This window comes from Geotrypetes seraphini, chromosome 8 (genome assembly GCF_902459505.1).
Source record: "Geotrypetes seraphini chromosome 8, aGeoSer1.1, whole genome shotgun sequence".
In the NCBI taxonomy this organism is placed as follows: Eukaryota; Metazoa; Chordata; class Amphibia; order Gymnophiona; family Dermophiidae; genus Geotrypetes; species Geotrypetes seraphini.
In genome coordinates this window covers 130298916-130321716 of record NC_047091.1, presented here as the reverse complement: position 1 = coordinate 130321716, position 22801 = coordinate 130298916, and the positions used below count along the sequence as shown (strand labels likewise).

At 41.0% G+C, this 22801-nt stretch overlaps 1 protein-coding gene across 8 annotated transcripts in view; it reads left to right on the top strand.

Annotated features, from left to right (window-relative positions):
* The window catches only part of PRR14L (proline rich 14 like), a 98414-nt gene that overhangs the window by 38523 nt on the left and 37090 nt on the right, over nt 1-22801 (top strand). For 7 of the 8 annotated variants that reach the window (XM_033956662.1, XM_033956664.1, XM_033956665.1 and 4 more), the window contains one exon: nt 1753-7255. In XM_033956662.1, coding sequence (XP_033812553.1) covers nt 1753-7255 — 5503 coding nt within the window. Of the gene's footprint in view, nt 1-1752; nt 7256-15160; nt 15280-22801 lie in introns of those variants that run through there. The other variant, XM_033956667.1, reaches the window with a different exon arrangement.

The following is a 22801-nucleotide window of genomic DNA, read 5'->3' as shown; positions in this document are numbered from 1 at the left end:
CACTGGTCTTTGAGTAAAGGCTGTTACAGCCTATGGGGAAAATCGAGGGGGTGGGGTCTGAAAAACTGTGTTTTCACGGTTTCTACAACTACTGTGTTTCCCCGAAAATAAGACACTCATATTAATTTGGGGCTTATTTTCGGGGATGTCTTATTTTTTTTCATGTAATGATCATCTCTCCCTTTCTCTCCTCCACCCCAGTTCTTCCTATTTCCTTTCTCTCCCCCACATGAGCAGCATCTTTCATCCCTTCTCACCTATCCCCTTGTGCAGTATCTCCCTCCCATCCCCTTTGCAGCAGAACCCTTGCAGTCTATATCCCTCCCTTCCTCCCATCCCCCCCATAAAGCATCTTTCTATCCACCTGCCGCTGCCACCGTGCACCCCCCCACCCGACCCATCTCTCCCTCCCATCTGAACTGCGAGACAGGAATATCTTATAACAGCGTTGGCAGCAATCTACACAGGCTGCTTCATGACCTTCTATCTCCTGGGTGTTCCTCTGCTGCGTTGCTTATGACATCATCAGTAATGCGCAGAGGAGCTCCCAGGAGATAACAGGCCACTAAGCAGCCTGTGTAGATTGCTGCTGACACTGTTATAAGGTATTCCTGTCTTGTGGTTCGGATGGGAGGGAGAGATGGGTTGGGGGGAGCGCTGCTGCTGCCAGCGACTAGGGCTTATTTTTGGAGGTAGGGCTTATATTAAAACCTACCCTGAAAATCTTGCTAGGGCTTATTTTCTGGGTAGATCTTATTTTCAGGGAAACACAGTATGACTTTTGTTCCTTCCCCCCCTTTAAAATCCCTTGCGTCACATGCTGCGCAACATGAGATAGAGAAGTAGGAGCTGCGGACTTAACCCCTACATCCTGTGTTGCGTGGCATGTGATGTAAGGTTGCTCTTCAGCCGCCCATCCAGTATGAGATAGGGATATTAGGATCTGAGGACACCATCCCTACAAATTTTGAGGCAAAACAAGGTGTTTTAAAAAAGTTTGAGAACTTGGGGGGAATCAGGAAATCCAAGATTGCTGTCACTGCAGCATTTTGACGCCAAAAAAAACCCAGCTTAAGGGCTGACCAAAAACAACAAAAAATAGGATTTTAGAGGGGGGGAGAAGAACAAAATTATAGTTGGAGAAAGGCAGATGGTCCCATCTAGGGGAAACAGCCCTGCACACAGTAAGGGTGTATAGGCTTTACAGCCAAAGAAAAGGCTTTTGCTCTACCCTAAGGGACAAAGAGACTTGCCCTCTCAGGCCTTTTACCCCAGAGTTTACTAATCTTCTCTGGCAGGCTTATGCACGAAGCAGAAATATGTGGCTGAGATTCTGTTCATTGACACTGGCAATTGGTTGAAGATACTTGAGAGGTGTGATAGGGAAGCAAAAATAATAAATGTCTTCTAGCTTGGCCATGAACAAGTTGGTTGACTGTGGTGCCATCCTTATTCCCATTGTGTGTTTTTGGAATTGGATGTAGTTATTAAATAAGAAGTTCATCTGTGAATGTGAATTTTACTTGAGTACACAAAAAGACAGACCTAAATTAGAGCACCCTTATTTTTGCTGCTTTTTGGAACAAATCAAAATGAGGAAATGAATGCTTTGTTGATAGATATGAACATTTACTGCTAGGAAAAATACTCTTGCAATCATAGCTCAGGATTCTTTTTATGTTGTTATTAATGATCTACCAGAGTGTGCAACAATATTGTGAGATTTAATATTAATTTTGTTTTTTTCTGCAGTTAATAATCAAGACAAATCACAGGTGATGAATGAGTGCCTGCAAAAGCTGACTAACAGAACACCAGGTATGAAGGCTACTGGGACATTTAGCATTGCGGGACAGACTAAAAGAAAGCATAAAGGTTTCCCACTGAAGAGCAATAAATGGCAAGCCTTAGACAAGCATATGTCCAGGGGGCAGCTTTCAGAAACTGCAAACTTTACCGCTACTGGACAGACACACATTCTAATAAGAAAAGCACAAGAATATAAAATACAAAGTACCTATGCTGAACAGAGTGTTGCACCTGAAGCTAGACAGCCAGCGGAGGGATCTAAATTCTGCCATACTAGTCCTTATCAAAACTTGGTGCTTAATAGTGGCAGCAATGACCAATCAAACAGAAACAGCTTCCCAAAGTCTGATGACCTTTCGCCTTCTTGCTGTAGCACACAAGTTTTAATCCTGCCTACATGGCAAAATCCAGAGTCTGCATTTGGGGTAGCTGCTGAAACATCCCAGACAAGTACTGGTGTCTGTTATACTCATAAACCACATCCTGTTGAAAAGACTGAAAGCTCAAATGTTGACAAGAACTTTCAGGAGATACAATGGAACATTCAATTTCAAGAGAATTTGATCTCAAATGCACTTTCAGAACAGCTGCTATCGGCAAAAACTGAAGCCTGTAAACTCTACAATGAAGGAGACAACCATGCAGCAAGGATGAGCAATTCAGAGCTTTTGTGTATTTGTGGCCTTTTGGGAGGGTGTGATGTGAAAGACCCTTGTGATTCCAGTGGAATGCAAAAGTCTGTCACTGGAGAGAAATTTAATCAGATCCATGCAGAAATTAATGGAAAAATGATAAAGGAATCTGACCAGTGTACAATGAGAACCTTTGATGAAAGATTCAACAGCAGTCTAGACCAAGAGCAAGCAGGAAAAATTAGTTCTTCATTTCTAAAAGCAAGACACCTTAATACAGGATATGCAAATAAAAGTGTTTCTACTTGCAGTTCCTTGCAAATCAATGGCTATCAGAACTCTCTTTGCTGCTCTGGAAAATCAGGTCACTTTCAAAAATTTCCAAATATTGTCCCCAGCAGTGATTCTATCTACTCATTCATATACAAACATAGAGATCTTCCTTGCATCTTTCAAGGAAAAGTGTTTGCATTAATCATAAATAGGGATGCTTGCTCTAACATAGAACAGGTCAGTTGCCCCAGAGAGGTCAGTATCTCTGAATCTGGTAGGCAAATTACATTTTCAAGCATTGTTGCGTTTGTAGAAAATGATTCCAAAGAAAATTGTGCAAGTGGATATTCAGCCACAAAGATGTGTGAGTCAGATGTGCAACATAGCAACTTTCTACCTAACTGCAGTAACCAAGGGAATACTTCCCTAAATCATATTTTGGCAGATTGTTCTAACCAGTTAATTAAGGAATCCAAAAACTGCTATATTGCTGCACTGAAAAAGATAACCCATATGAATACAGACTTAAACCACTTTGACTCAGGAAGCTCTGCCTTAAAAGAAACTAAGTCTGGCACCGCAGAAAGCAAAGATGCTGAGAGCAAGAAGGCTATTGCTAACCAATCTCAACATTATTCTTTCATAGCATGTGAAGACCCTGCTGGCACAGAGAATAATGAAATCCATGACAGCTTAACTGTAGACACAGCTAAATATGCACCAGAGAATTTTGTATTTGCAGGCTGCAGTACTTCTAATGCCAGCACTTTAGTACATACTGAAAATGAATGCAGAACTGTGCGACTGGAAGACATGAGCTCCACAAGTCCTGAGCAGTGTGACAGAAAGGAAGATTATTCAGATGTTGGCTCTGTAAGATCTACATTGCTGCAAATCTGCTCCTGTGCAGTGCAGAAAGCTATAGATGACAGTGGGGAAACTGGTCTCCCTGTGAGAACATGCAGTAAAACAGCACATCAAGACAATCACAGAAGTCTAACAAATTCATATTTATCCTTTATAAGCATAAACTTAAACAAAATATTGTTTCCATTGTCTCTAAACACTACAGCAAAAGATCTTATGCCACAGGAGAGAAAGTGGGCTTTCTCTACTGAAAGAAGCAATGATAGTAAACTTGAGGACAACTCTCAAATTCACATTCAGTGTAGTGATCAGCTGAAAAATTTAGCTTGGGCATTGAAAGATTCAAAACTTAAAATTGTGGACCTTACCAAAACCAGACCCTGGTATTCTGCAATCAAACCCTTTAGTGCTTTGGCTTTAAATAAAAAGTTGTGTAAAACTAATGCTGTAGAGTATCAAGAAACTGATTCAGAACATCTGAAAGATATGAGCTCTATTAACCCCTGGCCTAAAGAATTGATCACCATTTGCACATGCAAACTTGATCAACCTATAAGCATCACAAAAAGTAAGCAAGTGAAGTCTCAAGGAGATATGTGTGGAAAAGCAAGCATGTCCAAACAACTGACTGCAAACTGGTTTAAAATAACTCTGGCAAGTAGTGTGCAATACCATGTGAAATATTCTGACACTATGACAGTGGCAAACCATTCAAAACCTGTTGTTGAAATGTTTGAAGACACTGTAGCGCTAAAAGACAGCAATTCATTACTAAACTGCCAGGAGACTTTACCTGACAATGTCCAGAATGCTGAAATGGCAGAGTTAGGGAGACTGGTTCTAGACAAGATGTGTCATATTAGGACACAGTGTGATTCTGTTGGTAATGTGCACTTAATATGCAAGAGCCCTCTATGTGAGTCTGATGGTGTGAAAACTGTCTCTGAAATTGAATTGAAAGTCCCATCTGATGCTCAGGAACAACATAATTCTGAATCACAGTCTGGCTCTGTAGTCAGTGGTCAAAAGGTCATTGTGGATACAGCGGAATTCAAAGAATTATCACATTTCGTATATAAAACTGGAAAGACTTCAAAATGCTGGAGCTCAGCAGTTGAGCTACATCAAACTAATTTGCATGAGCAATATCTGGTAACACACACAAGGGACTTTGACTCATTTGCTCAACAGGCTGTCCAAAATAATTCACTTAAACAGTTTTTAAAATGTCCCAATATATACAAATTATTTGAACAAAAAACTAGCATGAATCATATAGCATCACTATCAGAGCATGAGTTGGAAGAGATATCCAATGAAACCAACATGGAAATAACAAGAGGGTTTCACATAAATAGTGAGAGAGAATTTATGGATACGAGTGATGAGCAACATTCTGAAGTGATGCTTGATCATGGATCTTGTAACACTGTCGGCACCATTTGTGTAGCACATGAAAAGAAGAATAAAAGAGCAGATGAGACAAAGAAGAGAATGACAGATAGATCCAAATTGCTCTTGCATTCCATGCTTTACAGTAGTGGTTCATCGCCAGTATCTTCAAAAGATTTAAAACTGTTTCAGCAGATATTGGAAAATTGTGTCCCTCTTAAGGTGAGAAACTATAAAACACTTTTGTTAACCCCCAGCAAAGTGCACAGCTCAACCAATGTCATCAGAAATATTAATCAAGTTTTAAAAACTATCAGTATTCTGTTGATTTTGGAAGGTAAAAAGGAAAAGAAGTTGCAAGTCAAAAAACTGCTATCTAAAACTAGACATGATTCTACTAAGGGTGTCCTTCTAAATAACAATGCGTTGTCAAAGACTGGGGAGACAGGATCTCTTAATGCAGCATCCATGCTTTGTTTACAAAGGTCATCTAGTACAAAAAGTAGCAGAAAAAGCACACAATACCTGCTGAAGGCTGAAAATCATTCTTCTGCTGAGATGACAGGAATCGGTGAGAATAGGGAAAAAAGTCAAACTGCAAGAGAGAGGGCACGTTTTAAGCGGAAGAGAGTACACGAAGATATAGAAACTTTAACAAAAAGCAAACTTTTTAAGAAGTTGTTGACAAATCCTGAAGAGCAGAAGCCTTGTACTAAAACAGAGTGTTTCATGCAAACGGAACTACACAAAGCAGAATCCATTATTTCAGCCTCATGGAATCTGTCACCCTTGACTACTTCTGCAAGAAGGATTCATTGGAACGATACAGCAATTTGTATTAACTCTAGCATCAACAGTGTCTTGCTAGAAGCCAAAAAAACAAAGATTTTAAGAGACCAAGTCAACATGCCACTTGTACAGGTAAAGACCTTGTCAGAATCACCTTGTGTCACCATAAACTGGTTCAAAAGCTTTCATTGTGTCTCATGCACCCCCACAGTACTACCATCCAGTAGCTGTATGATGGAACTAGACCCTAGTAAGATCTATGTTGCTTTTGGGAATTATCATAGTCAAAGCAGAATTATAGCACTTAAGAAACGACCAAGAAGAAAGTGTAAAATTGTTACATGTCAAGAGCAACTCAGAAATGTTCTTAAACTGAATCCCGGTAAAAGGTTTAGTGTTTTAAGAAGCACCTCTCAACATATTTCTAAACTGGATTACAAACTGCAGAGCTTTGGAACATCTGTTGCTAAACATCTTACTTCAGAAGTAGCTATTGCCACAGTGAGTTTAATGGACTACATATCAAATCAAAGAGAAACAAGCTGTGCTCATAAGAGCAACTTGATACTTATCAAATGTACCAAAGAGTCAATATTGTTAGAGAAGCTGAATATGCTGGCTAGCAAACTGCTGTCCCCAACAAAACACATGTGTAACTTTTGGCCTTTACAGCAGGCTGTCAAGCTCTCAGTACTTTCTGAAAAATGCAGACAGCTACTAGAGATGCGTTTGCACATGAACTTGAAAGTAAATGAGCACAGGACTGAAAGCAGGAGTATGACCCTTTCCAAAGAAACTATTAGGAAATACAGAGTTCTATTGAATACTGTTCATCCTGCAGAATCTACAGAGTTAGCCAGTAATGCCCTCCCATTCATTTTTGATAACACAAATGTTCCTGTCTTTCTCCATATAAATTCAGACTCCGAAAGCATGTTGTATATCAGAGAGGTCACATCTTTACCCTATGCATGTGACAAACTGGAGCCACCAACCTATCCATATCTACCTTTAATAAGGATGCTTGCTTTGTTCCTGTCTCAGAGCTCTTCAGCAGCTCCTTCTGATGTCCGTAGAAGGAATTTTTACTTGCACAGTGGGCGACAGCTCAGCGATAGATATCCAAGACCTGCTGAGGTCAAATACCCTGCTTCTGAGCAGACAGAAGCCACCAAAATTTGTAGCCAGTCAGGTCTTCACACCATTTTAGCACTTTCATCTCCTGGATGCTATCGAGCCTGGATCAGGAAAAAGAGATTTTCTAGCGGGATCCATGCCATCCAGAGACTCTTCATGACCCAGTTCAAACGAAGTTTGAAAGGATTAAGCACCCAGGCTTCCAAGGCAGATGAGCTCTTTTCTTCTTTTCCTTATTCACTGGGTCAAGTCCTGCTGATGTTGAGCCAGCATGGTCCATCTGCCTTTTCCTCCAGTCCTACTTCTACCCAATCCAGTCACAAGACATGGCAGCATGATGTGAGCGGCAAGATCAGGTAAAAACCTACATTGTTTCTCTAAAGGATTTCATTCTACTATTCTTCCCCATGTTTTTGAGGGAATGTAGTGTAAGGGAAGAGTAGAGTGAGGTTGGTCTACAAACTAGAATGTAGTCAATTTCCATTCCTGTACATTATGCCTGACTTCTGTAAGTTTTCTTCTTCATGTACTTGGTAAAAAAAATAATATTAGGAAGAGGATGGGAACAGTAGAAGCTTCCTTATGACCTTTAAAGTCCTACTGTAGTCAACTTACATTTTCTTTGTAGACAAGCAGGGATGAATGGAGCCAGACTAGTGAATGATGTCATCCAGCATCACCGTTGGCAGGGTGTCACTCCCTTAGAAAGCTCAGGAGAGCTTCTTAGGCTCTCCTGAGCATGTGTGGATATTCCATATTGGCATTAGTCCTAACTCCTCTTAGTTTAAAATATCATACAGACTTGCTGGACACTGACCCTAAACTCTCCTGAGATCGATAAATAAAAACAAATGAGAGAGTTGCCAATGGCTGAAATTTAAAGCCTCTCTGGGCTGCTACCAGACATGGGTTCAGAGGGCAGACTCTTGAACCAAACTCTTTTCCATGTATCAATAGTTATCCCAGGACAAGCAGGCAGCATATTCTTGACTGATGGGTGACGGCACCGACGGAGCCCCGGTACGGACAATTTTAGAGTGATTGCACTCTAAGAACTTTTAGAAAGTTCTAGCTCGGCCGCACCGCGCACGCGCGAGTGCCTTCCCGCCCGACAGAGGCGCGCGGTCCCTCAGTTTCTTAGTTTCCGCGGAGCTAAGAAGACGCGTTTTCAACGGCTGTTGAAATTTTTTCCTAACTTGCCTTCCCGCTCGCGTAAACGTTTTGGCTTCATTGCCTTTTTTCTTTCTTTCAATTTTGTTAAAAAAAAAAAAACTTTCATTTTTTTCTTCAGTTTTCGGTTTTCCCCGGCGGGGCCTTCTGCCACCATCGAAGCCTCGGCCTTCGATTTGGCGGAAGCCGTTTTTACTTTCATGCCCCCTCAACCGGGTTTTAAAAAGTGCCAGCGGTGTGCTAGGCCTATATCTCTCACGGACCCACACAACTGGTGTTTACAGTGTTTGGGTCCTGAGCATCAGGCCTCTACTTGCACCCGCTGTGCTACTTTAAAAAAACGGACCCTGATCTGTGGGGAGACTCAGAGGAACCCTTTCTTTCTGAAGGCGAATGTTCCTCAGAGGAGGAGGATTCGGCTGTCCCTGACCCATCCTCCAAACAGGCCACTTCCTCTTTCTCCAGTTTTTTGAAAGAGATGTGCGAGTCCTTATCCATTCCTTTGGAGGCTGAATCCAAAAAGTCTAAAGCTTTTTTGGATGCCCTTGATTTTGATCAGCCTCCAAAGGAATTTTTGAAACTTCCCCTTCATGACATCTTGAGGGAAACTTTCTATAAGAATTTAGAGACTCCTTTAACTGTCCCAGGGGCCCCACGTAAACTGGATTCTCTATACAAGGTAATTCCCATTCCTGGGTTCGACAAACCTCAACTTCCACATGAATCCTTATTTGTCGAATCCACCCTTAAAAAGACTTCAGGAGCCAGTGTATATGCATCTGTCCCTCCTGGCAGAGAAGGAAGGGCCATGGATAAATTTGGTAAGAGGCTCTACCAAAATGCTATGTTGGCAAATAGGGCTGGTAATTATGCTTTTCATTTTTCTTTTTATTTAAAGCATCTCCTTACCACCATGGCTTCTTTCGAAAAATATCTTCCTTCACGAAAGCATCCCGCTTTTCACACATGCTTGTCGTCTCTTCTCCAATTACGTAAGTTTATGGTTAGATCCATATATGACACCTTTGAACTAACATCCAGAGCGACAGCAATGTCAGTAGCTATGCGTCGTTTGGCCTGGCTTCGGGTATCCGAGCTTGATGTTAACCATCAAGATCGGTTAGCCAACGCCCCGTGCCTAGGGGATGAGCTCTTTGGGGATTCCATGGACTCAACCACACAAAAGCTCTCTGCTCATGAGACGCGCTGGGATACCCTGCTTAAGAATAAAAAGAAGCCTCCTCCGCCAAGACCATATAGGCAGCAATCGGCCTATCAACGCCGCTTCACAGCTCGTCCATTGACTACCACTGCTCAGCAACCTAGGCGTCAGAGGCAACAACAACGTCAGCCTCCCAGACAACAGCAGCAGCAACAAGCTGTAAAACAACCTCCTCAGCAGAAGTCACAGCCCTTTTGACTTCATTCTCCACAGTATAGCCAGTATCCCTATTCCTGCTCTCCTGCCTCAGCCTATAGGAGGTCGACTTTCTCTGTTCCTCAGCCGGTGGGAAGTAATCACATCGGACCAATGGGTCCTCAACATCATCCGCCACGGCTACTCTCTCAACTTTCAGACTCTTCCACCTCAAAGCCTGCCAAAAGAGTCTGCTTTGAACAGTCCTCAATCGGCCCTCCTTATTCAGGAGGTCCAATCCCTCCTCCTTCTGAACGCTATAGAGGAAGTTCCTCTACATCAAAAGGGGCAGGGATTCTACTCCCGTTACTTTCTAGTCCCCAAAAAAACAGGAGATCTCAGACCCATCCTGGATCTTCGCGATCTCAACATTCATCTAGTAAAAGAAAAATTCAAGATGCTTTCTTTAGCCGTCCTTTATCCCCTTCTAAATCAAAACGACTGGCTATGCTCCCTCGATCTCAAAGAGGCTTACACTCACATACCGATCAATGTAACCTCAAGACCATATCTCTGATTCATGATCAATCATTGTCATTACCAGTACAAGGTGCTGCCCTTCGGTCTTGCCTCATCTCCAAGGGTATTCACCAAATGTCTCATTGTGGTAGCGGCATTTCTACGCTCTCACCACCTTCATGTATTTCCTTACCTGGACGATTGGTTGATCAAAGCCACATCCGCTCAAGCAGTTCTTCTGGCCACCAACCAAACCATCCAGTTTCTACAACTTCTGGGATTCGAGATCAATCTACCCAAATCTCATATCATTCCCACTCAGAGACTTCAATTCATTGGAGCGATCCTGGATACACTCCTAATGAGAGCTTTCCTACCATCCAATCGTCTCCAGACTCTTCAGTCTCTATGTCAGCAGGTGCTTCCACTGCCGTCCATCTCAGCAAAACAAATGATGGTACTCTTGGGGCACATGGCATCCACAGTTCATGTCACACCTCACGCCCGTCTTCACCTGCGCACTCCTCAATGGACCCTTGCTACCCAGTGGTCCCAAGTGTCGGATCCTTGCTCACGACACATATCTGTGACATCATCTCTTCGTCAGTCTCTTCAATGGTGGTTGGTATCCTCAAATCTATCCAGAGGTCTTCTGTTCCATCAGCCTCCTCATCAACTAGTCATCACCACCGACGCCTCTCTGTATGCATGGGGAGCTCACTTGAACGAGTTCCAGACTCAAGGTCTTTGGTCAGCCCAGGAAAGGAAACATCAAATCAATTTCCTGGAACTCAGAGCGATGTTTTACGCCCTCAAGGCCTTCCAACATCTTCTCTTTCCGCAGGTCCTTCTGTTGTGCACAGACAATCAGGTTGCGATGTACTACATCAACAAACAGGGTGGGACAGGCTCTCGCCTTTTATGCCAGGAAGCCCAGAAGATCTGGACTTGGGCCATAGATCATCATCTCTTCCTGAAAGCTATCTACATTCAGGGAAAACAGAATTCTTTAGCGGACAAACTCAGCAGAATTCTCCAACCTCACGAGTGGACACTCGATCCCGTAACTCTGCAGTCTATCTTCGATCAATGGGGCACTCCTCAGATAGACCTCTTTGCAGCTCCTCACAATCATCAGCTGCCCCTATTCTGCTCCAGACTTTACTCTCCGCACCGTCTAACAGCAGATGCTTTTCTCCTCGACTGGTCGAATCTGTTCCTGTACGCCTTCCCTCCTCTACCTCTCATGTTGAGAACCTTGTTCAAGCTCAAGAGGGAACGAGCCACCATGATTCTGATTGCTCCGAGGTGGCCCAGGCAACATTGGTTCTCCCTTCTACTTCAACTCAGTTCCAGGGAACCTTTTCTTCTTCCTTCTCTGCTTACGCAACAGCAGGGAACCCTTCTGCATCCCAACCTCCAGTCTCTACACCTGACGGCTTGGTATCTCTCGGGCTGAACTCGACTGATACTCTTTTGTCTCAGCCCGTTCGTTCCATTCTGGATGCCTCCAGGAAACCAGCCACTCTACAATGTTACCATCAAAAGTGGACGAGATTTTCTTCCTGGTGTCTTCTTCATCATCTTGATCCCACTTCCCTGGCAGTGGAGACGTTGTTAGATTATCTTCTTTCTTTGTCTGACTCTGGCCTGAAGTCCTCTTCCATCAGAGTCCACCTCAGTGCCATTGCAGCTTTTCATGAGCCAGTCCATGGAAAACTTCTTTCAGCTCATCCCCTGGTGTCCAGGTTCATGCGTGGGCTTTTCAATGTTAAACCACCTCTTAAAGCCCCTCCGGTTATCTGGGATCTCAATGTGGTTCTTTCAGCTTTAATGAAACCTCCATTTGAACCTTTAGCTACTTCTCCTTTCAAATTTCTCACTTGGAAAGTACTTTTCCTTATTGCTCTTACCTCTGCCAGGAGAGTCAGTGAGCTTCATGCACTGGTTGCAGATCCACCTTTTACGGTTTTTCACCATGACAAGGTGGTTCTGCGTACACATCCAAAGTTTCTCCCCAAGGTTGTTTCTGAATTTCATCTCAACCAATCCATTGTTCTACCGGTTTTCTTTCCAAAACCTCATTCTCATTCTGGGGAACAAGCTCTGCATACTTTGGATTGTAAAAGGGCTCTTGCTTACTATCTGGAGCGTACGAAACCCCACAGATCAGTTCCCCAGCTTTTTCTGTCCTTTGATCCGAATAAATTGGGACGTCCTGTTTCTAAACGTACGTTGTCTAATTGGCTGGCAGCGTGCATTTCATTCTGTTATGCTCAGACCGGACTGACACTGGAAGGTTCTGTCACGGCCCATAGAGTCAGAGCAATGGCAGCATCTGTAGCTTTCCTCCGTTCCACTCCTATTGAGGAAATCTGCAAAGCTGCTACTTGGTCCTCAGTTCACACTTTTACATCTCATTATTGTCTGGATGCATTCTCCAGAAGGGATAGTCACTTCGGCCAGTCTGTTTTACAAAATTTGTTTTCTTAATGGCCAACCTTCCCTCCATCCCTCTTTTTGTTAGCTTAGAGGTCACCCATCAGTCAAGAATATGCTGCCTGCTTGTCCTGGGATAAAGCACAGTTACTTACCGTAACAGGTGTTATCCAGGGACAGCAGGCAGATATTCTTGCGTCCCACCCACCTCCCCGGGTTGGCTTCTTAGCTGGCTTATACTAACTGAGGGACCGCGCGCCTCTGTCGGGCGGGAAGGCACTCGCGCGTGCGCGGTGCGGCCGAGCTAGAACTTTCTAAAAGTTCTTAGAGTGCAATCACTCTAAAATTGTCCGTACCGGGGCTCCGTCGGTGCCGTCACCCATCAGTCAAGAATATCTGCCTGCTGTCCCTGGATAACACCTGTTACGGTAAGTAACTGTGCTTTACTTCTCATTTTGACTGCAATGCTTTCTCTGTAGGGATAGCACCAAAATTTACAGTATAAACATCAATTGATTCAAAAATTGATTTATGGAGCAAAAAAGTTCAACAGAGTGATACCACTTTTTCATAGCTTATGTTGGCTTCTGTTTCCATTATTGCATAGTTTTAAAGATTGGATGCTTTATGTTTAAAATAATTAATGGATCTATATCTTAATATGTATTATGTTTTATTATATTACCATCTGCTCTAAAGCCTTTATGATCTCTAAATAGATTGATCTATCATTTAGGATTGTTTGCAAATTTATTGTAAATCTCCAATTCTGTTTGGTTAGAATCCTTTATAATCTGCTCTGAACCAAAAGGATTTAATGGAATATAAGTAACCAAGATTAGAATTAGAAGTGGCCATAGGAGTCTTGAGACTGCCAGATGCCCCTGGCTTTTCACAAGCAGTGCTGTCTTCACCTTTGCAACAAAGCAACACTGATAAAGTCTAAAAAAATGGCAGACAGCCATTGCACAACATGATCTCTACTAGGTCAGTCCTCCTTTCTGGTCAGATCCCCATGCTATCATTAGAACCAACCAAGAAGGGGAAATAGTAACACAAAAAAGACTAGTAAAGCTAAACTTCTTAAAGGTGCAGTAACTTCTGTCTCATACTCTTAAGATGCCTAAGAAACCAAAACACTCCAGAGCAATGGACTAGCTGGTAAACAATATCCTTCCAAGTAAGCACCATAGACCCTCAGAAGGAATCCTTGCAGGACATGTCTGTCCTCCATAGTATCCAGTCTCCATCCACTTCTCATACTGCTAGTTTTTAATACAGCCATGGTGCTGCAACTTATGCAGAAAAGTTTCCAACAAACATTTTTGCTGTGCGTTAGTCCACTGAAGCGCTTGCTTTGGCTGCCTCCAACCTGATGGATAGAATGGCAGGCTTCTTTTTAAAATTTTATCTTTATTAAGCTTTAACATTAATCAGAATTTCTGAATCACACTTATCCAGTATAGGTTCAAGGTGATTTACAAGGTAAGAGGCCCATGCAGGGGCATAGGGAAGATTACATGATTAAATCACAAGATAAATCTCTTTTTATAAGTAACTCGAAGAAATAAATATTATGAAAAATAAAAATTACAAGCAATAAGGGGTCACTCAGAGAAATTGAAAGGGGACAGGTTTAGAACAAATGCTAGAAAGTTCTTTTTTACCCAGAGGGTGGTGGACACATGGAACGCGCTTCCGGAGGATGTGATAGGCCAGAAATCTGTACAGAGGTTCAAGGAGGGTTTGGATAGGTTCCTGGAGGAAAAGGGGATAGAGGGGTACAGATAGAACTTGAGGTAGGTTATAGAAGTGGTCAGAAACCACTTCACAGGTCGCGGACCTGATGGGCCGCCGCGGGAGCGGACCGCTGGGCGAGATGGACCTCTGGTCTGACCCAGTGGAGGCAACTTCTTATGTTCTTATGTTCTTAATATATCTTCATTATATGAGGGAATGGTCAAGGTAAGAGTAATGAGACTCAAAATTAAGAGGTACAAATTCAAGTAAGAAAAGGCTTAATATAATTAACCTTTCCAATAATTTCTAATTCCAACAAAATCTCAATATAATTTTCTTCAAGAAAAGCCTTCAACTGCTCTGGTGAATAGACAACATATTTAGACCCCCCCTTAGCAGACCAAGCATTTACAAGGATATGCCAAAAGGAAAGTCACTACTAAATTTATTGTCTCTTGTCTCATGGATAAGAACATTCTTCTCCGTTCTTCTTGAGTGACCTAGGTAACATCTGGATAAATCCAGATTTTTTTTCCTCCCAAAGAGAGCTCAAGAGTTTTAAAGTCTCAGAACCATGTTTAAATCTTGCTCAAAAACAAACAAGACTAATAACATTGCTCTCTCAGTGGTTTCTGCTATCGATTGTTCCAAAATAGCTGAGAGATTACTAAGATCAAGCTGTCTCTCTCCTCTACTTTCACCTTCCTTTTTTCTCTGGAACAGATTCCTTGTTGGCAAATAATAAATTTTGTTATCTAGTGGAATAGTCAGAGGAAATTTTTAAGTTTTCCTATTAAGTATCTTTTAAACATATCTATAGGTAAGACCCTTGGAGCATTAGGAAAATTTACAAGACGAAGGTTTAAATGTCTATTAAAATTTTCCATCTGCTCGATTTTCCTGTGCAGAACCATATTATCTTTTACCATTGAGGTTTCAAAGGACCGAAGTTGTTGAACTTCCTCTTGTAGGGTACTGAAGAAACTTAGGGAATTTCTGGCGACTCCACTAGCTGATCTTTTTAATTCTTCTCTAGAGTCGAGTGGTACCAGAGGTCTGGAGAAGGGCAGATGTGGTCCCTCTCAACAAAAGAGGAAGTAAGGAAGAAGTAGGGAACTACAGGTTGGTAAGTTTGACTTTTGTGGTAAGTAAATTAATAGAAACACTTTTAAAACATAGAATAGTGAAGTTTCTGGAATCCAGTGGATTACAGGACCCGAGGCAACATGGATTCACTAGAGGCAATTCTTGTCAGACAAATCTGATCAATTTCTTGGACTAGGTGACAGAGAATTGGAAAAAGGGAGTGCGCTAGATGTGGTGTATTTTAGCAAAGTCTTTGACAGTGTTCCACACAGGCATCTAATAAATAAACTGGGTGCCCTCGGGATGGGCCCCAAAGTGACAGACTGGGTCAGGAATTGGTTATGTGGAAGGCGATAGAGGGTAGTGGTCAATGGAGATTGCTCTGAGGAAAGGGATGTTACAATGGTGTACCTCAAGGTTCTGTTCTTGGGCCTGTTCTTTTTAACATTTTTGTAAGTGATATTGCTTAAGGGCTGTCAGGTAAGATTTGCCTCATTGCAGATGATACCAAAATCTGCAATAGAGTTAGAGGCCCCTGATGTGAATAACATGAAGAAGAACCTAGAGAAGCTTGAAGAATGGTCTGAAATTTGGCAGCAAATATTTAATGCTAAAAAATTTAAGGTCATACATTTCGGCTACAAAAACCTGAGGGAACAGTACAGTTTAGGGGATGAAGAACTTTTGTGCATGAAAGAGGAGCAGGATTTGGGAGTGATAATATGTGATGATCTTAAGGTAGCCAAACAGGTCGAAAAGGTGATGGTGAAAACTAGAAAGATGTTAGGATGCATAGGGAGAGGTATGACCAGTAGGAAAAAGGAGATATTGATACCTCTGTATAAAACTCTGGTGAGACCTCATTTAGAATATTGTGTACAATTATGGAGAATGCACCTTCAAAAAGATATAAACAGGATGGAATCGGTTCAGAGGAAGGCTACTAAAATGGTTGATGGTCTTCATCATAAGGTGAATGGAAACAGACTTTGGCGGAAAGGCAGGAGAGGAGAGATATGATAGACATTTGAAAACGTACATGACAGAAATGTACATGAGGTGAGTCCCTTTTGAAAGGAAGCTCCGGAATGAGAGGGCATAGGATGAAATTAAAAGGTGATAGGTTCAGGAGTAATCTAAGAAAATACTTGTTTATAGAAAGGGTGGTAGATGCATGGAATGGGCTCCTGGTAGAGGTGGTGGAAACAAAAACTGTATCTCAATTCAAGAAAGCATGGGACAGGCATGTGGGATCTCTTAGGGAGAGAAAGAGATAATGAATGTGGAGGATGGGCAGACTGGATGGGCCATTTGTTCTTTTATCTGCCATCATATTTCTCTGTTTCTATGTAGTTTCCTGACCCAACCGATTAGTGTCTTCCTTAACACTCAACAGTTTTTGCCAAATTCTCAAACTTATTAATCATAGAGCTTACCTCTGCTGTAGATTTGAGCATTGTCTAGTCCAACCGATGCAGAATGCTCCAGATCAAATATAGCAGTGTATCACAAACTGTGTGCCGCGAGACGCCGGGGAGGAGGAGAGGTACCGGCTGACTGTGGCAAGAGATACATCCTGTGGGCAGTCAGCTGGCACCAGCGCCTCTCCTTTCCAAGCCTCTTCCCTTCCAGCAGGCCCCATATGGAGGGTCTTCACGGATGCGTGGACGTCGACGCAGTGATGTCAGGTGCTTGCATGATGTCATCACGTCAACGTCCACGCACTTCCAGATGCCTTCGAGCCATGGCCACCACATTTATAGTGTGCCGGAACTTCGCAAAGTTTGTGAGACAATGAAATAGAGAGTTAGCTCTATGGATGGAGCAGAAACTACTCCTATATGCTTACTCGCAAGCAAACCAGAAACTGGCGTGGGGTCATGTGGAGTTTCACTTACATCACAGCTGTATATTTGTGTCTTCCCCCACTGACGCCACGGTTGTTGGACAAGGAGGCTTGCTGGGTTCTAGAGATGACAATGAGATCTCATGCTCTAACATGAATGACACTCGTTCGTCTATCAGCAAAGCAGTACTAATGGCTCCAATATCCTGAAAGGAATGGAAAACAGAAGTGAAAATATTATAATGCCTTTGTATTGCTGTATGGTATGGTCGTACCTCGAATACTGTGTTCAGTTCTGGTTGCCATGTTTCAAAAAAGATATAGCGGAATTGGAAAAGGCACAGAGAAGGGCAACAAAAATGATAAAAGGGATGTGATGACTTTCCTTTGAGGAAAGGCTAAAGCAGCTAGAGCTCTTCAGCTTGGTGAAGAGATGACTCAGGGGTGATACAGTATGATAGAGGTCTATAAAATACTGAGTTGAGTGGAAAGGGTAGAATGCCAAGAGGCAAAAGGAGAGAACAGCAGTCTTGGCCATAGATGCCGAAAAGGCATTCGATAGGGTCAACTGGACCTGGGCCTGGGTAAAACATATTTTGTTCTTCAGTGGAGGCATTATATAGGTTTCCAAGAGTCTGTTTAAAGATTCATACACAAACTTTTTTAAGATAGAAGAGGGACAAGACAGGGTTGCTTGCTTTTCACTTGGCTTTTTGAGCCCATGCCCTTCACACAGCTTCTATGGAACAGTTTATTTCCAACTGGCATTTTTATCCACGTATCTTTACCATAAGACTTCATAGGGGCTCCTGAAGAAGACATTCTGTTGAAACATGGACCGTGTTGGGTCCAGGATCCAAAGCTTTTGAGCGGACTGCGTCCTAGAGGTTTTTATGTGGTTTGCCAAGTTTTAATATTATTTTAATATTAATAAAGTCCATTTCAGGAACATCATTTCTCCACATTGTTTTTTTTGTTTCCTCTGTTATTATTCGCCATTTCTATAGAACCATTGACAGTCTATATCAGAGACCATCTAGATCTGAGAGGAATTAATGTAGGAGATCTATATTCAGGATCCTGGGCTTACCCTACCTATCCTTATGGAGATGTTTAGAAACTATGGGGATTTGACAGGGTTTAAGGTCAACATGGATAAGTCAGAATTTATGAAACTGTATTTAAGGGCTCAAGAATAACAGATGAAGGGGAGGCTTTTCCTTTTAAAATAGCTGGAATCACGATGAGATATTTGGTTATTTATATACCCCATAACATAAGTCATCTTTATCAGTCCATCTATGATTGTATTATATGACAGGTGAGCATGGATTTACAAAGATGGAAGGGAGTGGTAGTCCTGGTGGGATAAGATTGCAGTGTTAAAAATAAATGTACTGCTGTGCCTTTTATTTTTGTTTCAAATACTGCCCATATCAGTACAAAGGAAATTTTTCAGATATATTTAGGGGGGCGGGTGGGGGGGGTTGAAAAATCACAACTAACAAACAAAAAATTCCAGATGTCCCTAATTTGACCTAGTACTATCAAGCAGCACAGTTACAGTTCTTATTGGACTGGTCAGCATCTGTAGGCAATCAGGGGGTCCAATTAGAGCAATTTTTTGTGGGGCACAGCCTTTGAGATATTTGATGTGGACTTCCCATTCTTGTAGCGATATTCTGAGAGAAGTGTCAAACCCCTTTGACATTTGATTTGTTTATGGGGGAATATGCAGCACAAATGAAGCAGGGAGGGGGTGATGTCCATAATGGCAGCAATTAGAGGGGAACCAAAATTTGTGGCAGGGAGGGAGAGAAGAGTTTTTGTTAGGTGAGAAGGTTTGGGTCTTCAGGTCTTTAGAGATTTTTGCAGGGTTGATTACAAATTCAAGTTGAGTACTTTTGAGTACCTACAAGAGAGAGATGGTCTCCTTCCCAAAGATTTTTTTGCATACATTCAATTAAGACACTTTGGCCAGACACAGGGCTGGTTAGGGTCACCCCCAGTACCAAAGGAATACTTGGAAAATTTATGTTTCTTGCTGAGAAGGGATCCCTGACCAGCTTCAGTCCTATACACTTACTAAGAGATTGGGAAAGTTCACTTGTTCATATAGGATTAAATGAGAGGAGGACTTGGGCTGCCCACTCATGGATCAACAATGGAAGAAAATGTGTAAAGAGATGCAGAAAGCTTCCACCTGTGTTTTGATACAGGAAAATGCTTACAAAGTATTATCACGGTGGTATTGTACTTCTGAGTGGTTGCATATCATTTATCCTTCTGTCTCAGATTAATATTGGAGGTGCGGAGTCCAGGTAGGAACTTTTATGCATATGTGGTGGGCATATACTCATGCAGACATTTTGGAAAACAGTGACGTCATGCTTGACAAGATGGCTTATTAGCCAAGTGCTCCTAGATCCACAGAGTTGCCTATTTGGACTATACAATGACAGGCACATGAAGTGTCAGAGTCATCTGCTTCGCCTGGGCTTGTCAGCAGCAAAATGTTTTATTGCATCTCATTGGAGGGCTACTGTGATACCATCTGAAGAACGGAAAAGCCATTTTTGGCATTTGATCCAATTAAAATGTGTGGCTAATAAGAGAAAAATGACATTACGAGAAGAATCTAAAAGATTGGACACTTATTACCAAGAAACAGTGATTTAATATTTACTTAGGAGTGGTGGAGGTGGGTGGGGGGGAGTTTGGGGCAGAAAGAGAACCAACTAGACATTTCTACCATAATGGTTTTGTCATGGAATTAAGGTGGGGGAGGGGGACATTAGTGGGGATTATGAGGGAGGGTTGCTGTTAGCAATACATAGATGTATGTCCTTTATCCCAGGACAAGCAGGCAGCATATTCTCACTGATGGGTAATGTCACCGATGGAGCCCCGGTACAGACTACTTTAAAAGTGCATTGCCACTTTAAGAATTCAAAAAGTTTGTGATAGCCCGAACTGCGCGAGTGCCTTCCCGCCTGATGAGGGTGCGCAGTCCTTCAGTTTCCATGGAGCTAAGTCGCGTTTCAATGGCTGTTGAAAGATTTTCTTTTCTTTTTTTTTTTTTATTTTTTTTTTTTTAAATTTGAGAGTTATTTATTTAAAGTTCTTCAAGCTATATATGGGTAATTGTTTTTTTTTTTTATAATTCTTTATTCATTTTTAAACTTTCAACAAGTGTACAATATAAGTAATACATAGATTTACTAACATCACTTGATAAATCTATCAAGATCATAACAAAGGTATATATATCTAAACCCTTCTTCCCCCCTCCCTTTCCATACAATTATTTAATTGAATCAATCTTTGTCATATTTCTTTTTTTTTACATTTTTATTTATTTATTTTTTTTCATTTATATAAACCCTCCCCTTTCCCTTCCAATCATAAATAATGTCAATAAAATGGTGTTTATTCATTACAAAACAATGTCAATGGCCCCCATATTTCATTAAACCTTTTATAATTTCCATTTTGTATTGCTATTGAACGTTCCATTCTATATATGTGACATAGTGAATTCCACCAGAAATTAAAATTAAGTCTTGTGTGATCTTTCCAATTTGTAGTAATATGTTGCATGGCAACTCCTGTCATAATCAATAAAAGTTTGTTATTACTTGCCGATATCTGACTCTTTTTCCTCATAGATATGCCAAATATCACAGTATCATAAGTTAATGCTACAGGATTATCTAATAAAGAATTTATTTGATCCCAGATCGAATTCCAAAAGGCTAATATATAGGGACAGAAAAATAAAAGATGATCCAAAGTCCCTACTTCAAGCTTACAATGCCAGCATCTATTAGACATTGAACTATTTAATTTTTGTAATCTAACAGGGGTCCAAAATGCTCTATGCAAAAGAAAAAACCAAGTTTGTCTCATAGATGCTGACAGTGTACATCTTATTCTCCAAGACCAAATTTGTGGCCATTGAGATGCCAAAATTTGATGATTAATCTCAATGCTCCAAATATCCCTAAGACCATTTTTAGGTTTTTTATTAACCAATTCACTAATAACTTTATACCACTGTGCGGCCTGGTGACCCAGAAAATCTGCCTGGAAGCATAAAAATTCCATGCTGTATTGAAAATTTAAAGTTTTCCATTCAGGGAACCCTGCCTGAATGGCCTGCTTCAATTGCAACCATTTATAAAATTGTGATTTATTCAGTCCAAATTTATTTTGCAATTGTGTAAACTCAAGCATTTTTCCATTTGAAATAACATCATTTAAAGTTCGTATTCCTGCATTTAACCAATGCCTCCAGACAATCTTAGTTCCGCCAATCTGAATCTTGGAGTTTAGCCATATAGATTGATTTGTCGATTTACTAATAGGAATTTCAGTTAAATTACTTACATATCTTAGAGTTTTCCATGTATCTAATAAAAGTTTATTTTCTTTATACAATCTGGGCATCTTGATACTGAGAATGTGACAAAGATGTAAAGGAGACAGGAGTCGCCATTCCAAGTATAACCAATCTGGAGTGTATTCAATGAGATCTGGGAGGACCCAATACATACCTTGACGTAAAATATAGGCCTGATGATACCTATAGAAATTTGGGAAATTTACCCCACCCTCCTTAATTGATTTCTGTAAAGATACCAAAGCAATTCTAGGTGTTTTGCCAAGCCAAACAAACTTAATAATTATTGCATTCAATTTTTTATAAAAAGAGTTCTGAAAAAATACCGGAATCATACACATTTGATAGCAAACCACAGGCAATATCATCATTTTTATGGTTTGAACTCTTCCCCACCAAGATATATGTAATGGGTTCCATTGTTCACATAATTCCGAAACCTTTTTTAATAAAAGTTTTTCATTTTCTTTTACTGTATCTTCTATTGAATTTTTAATCCAAATTCCTAAATATTTTAATCCATCCTCTTTCCATACAAAAGGAAATGAATCAAACATAGATTTTATGCAATGCACATTAAGCGAAAGAATTTCAGATTTATTCCAATTGATTTTATATCCTGAAAACATTCCAAATCTTTCAATCAATTCTAACAAACATGGTATAGATGAACCTGGATTGCGCAAATATAATAAAATATCATCCGCATAAGCAGATAATTTGTATTCCCATTCTTTCAAGGGAATACCCTGTATCCCCCTTGTCTGATTAATAGCTATCAATAAGGGTTCTAAAACAATATCAAACAGCAAAGGAGATAATGGACATCCTTGTCTAACTCCTCTATGTAATTTAAAACTCTCAGATAAATTATTATTAATGTATAATCTTGCCATAGGGGAGCTATACAAAGTTTTAATCATTTGAACAAAACCAGGACCCACACCAAACCAATCCAAAGTCTGATACATGAATGACCATTCTACCCTATCAAAAGCTTTTTCTGCATCTAATGAAAGAGCAAAAGCTGGTTCATTCATCATTTTAGTTAAATTTAATGTATGAAATGTCAATCTTGTATTGTTAGAAGAATGTTTGTTAGCAATGAAACCTGTTTGATGTACATCAATTATGTAAGGAAGAGCCTTTGCCAATCTTAATGCCATTGTTTTAGCCATTAATTTTCCATCAACATTAATTAATGATATTGGCCTGTAATTTGAAACCATAGTGGGATCTTTATTTGGCTTTGGCAAAACAATCACCATAGATTCTGCCATAGTACTTTTAATACAACCTTTATTAAGTTGAAACTGATATAAATTTAGTAAATAGGGTAATAA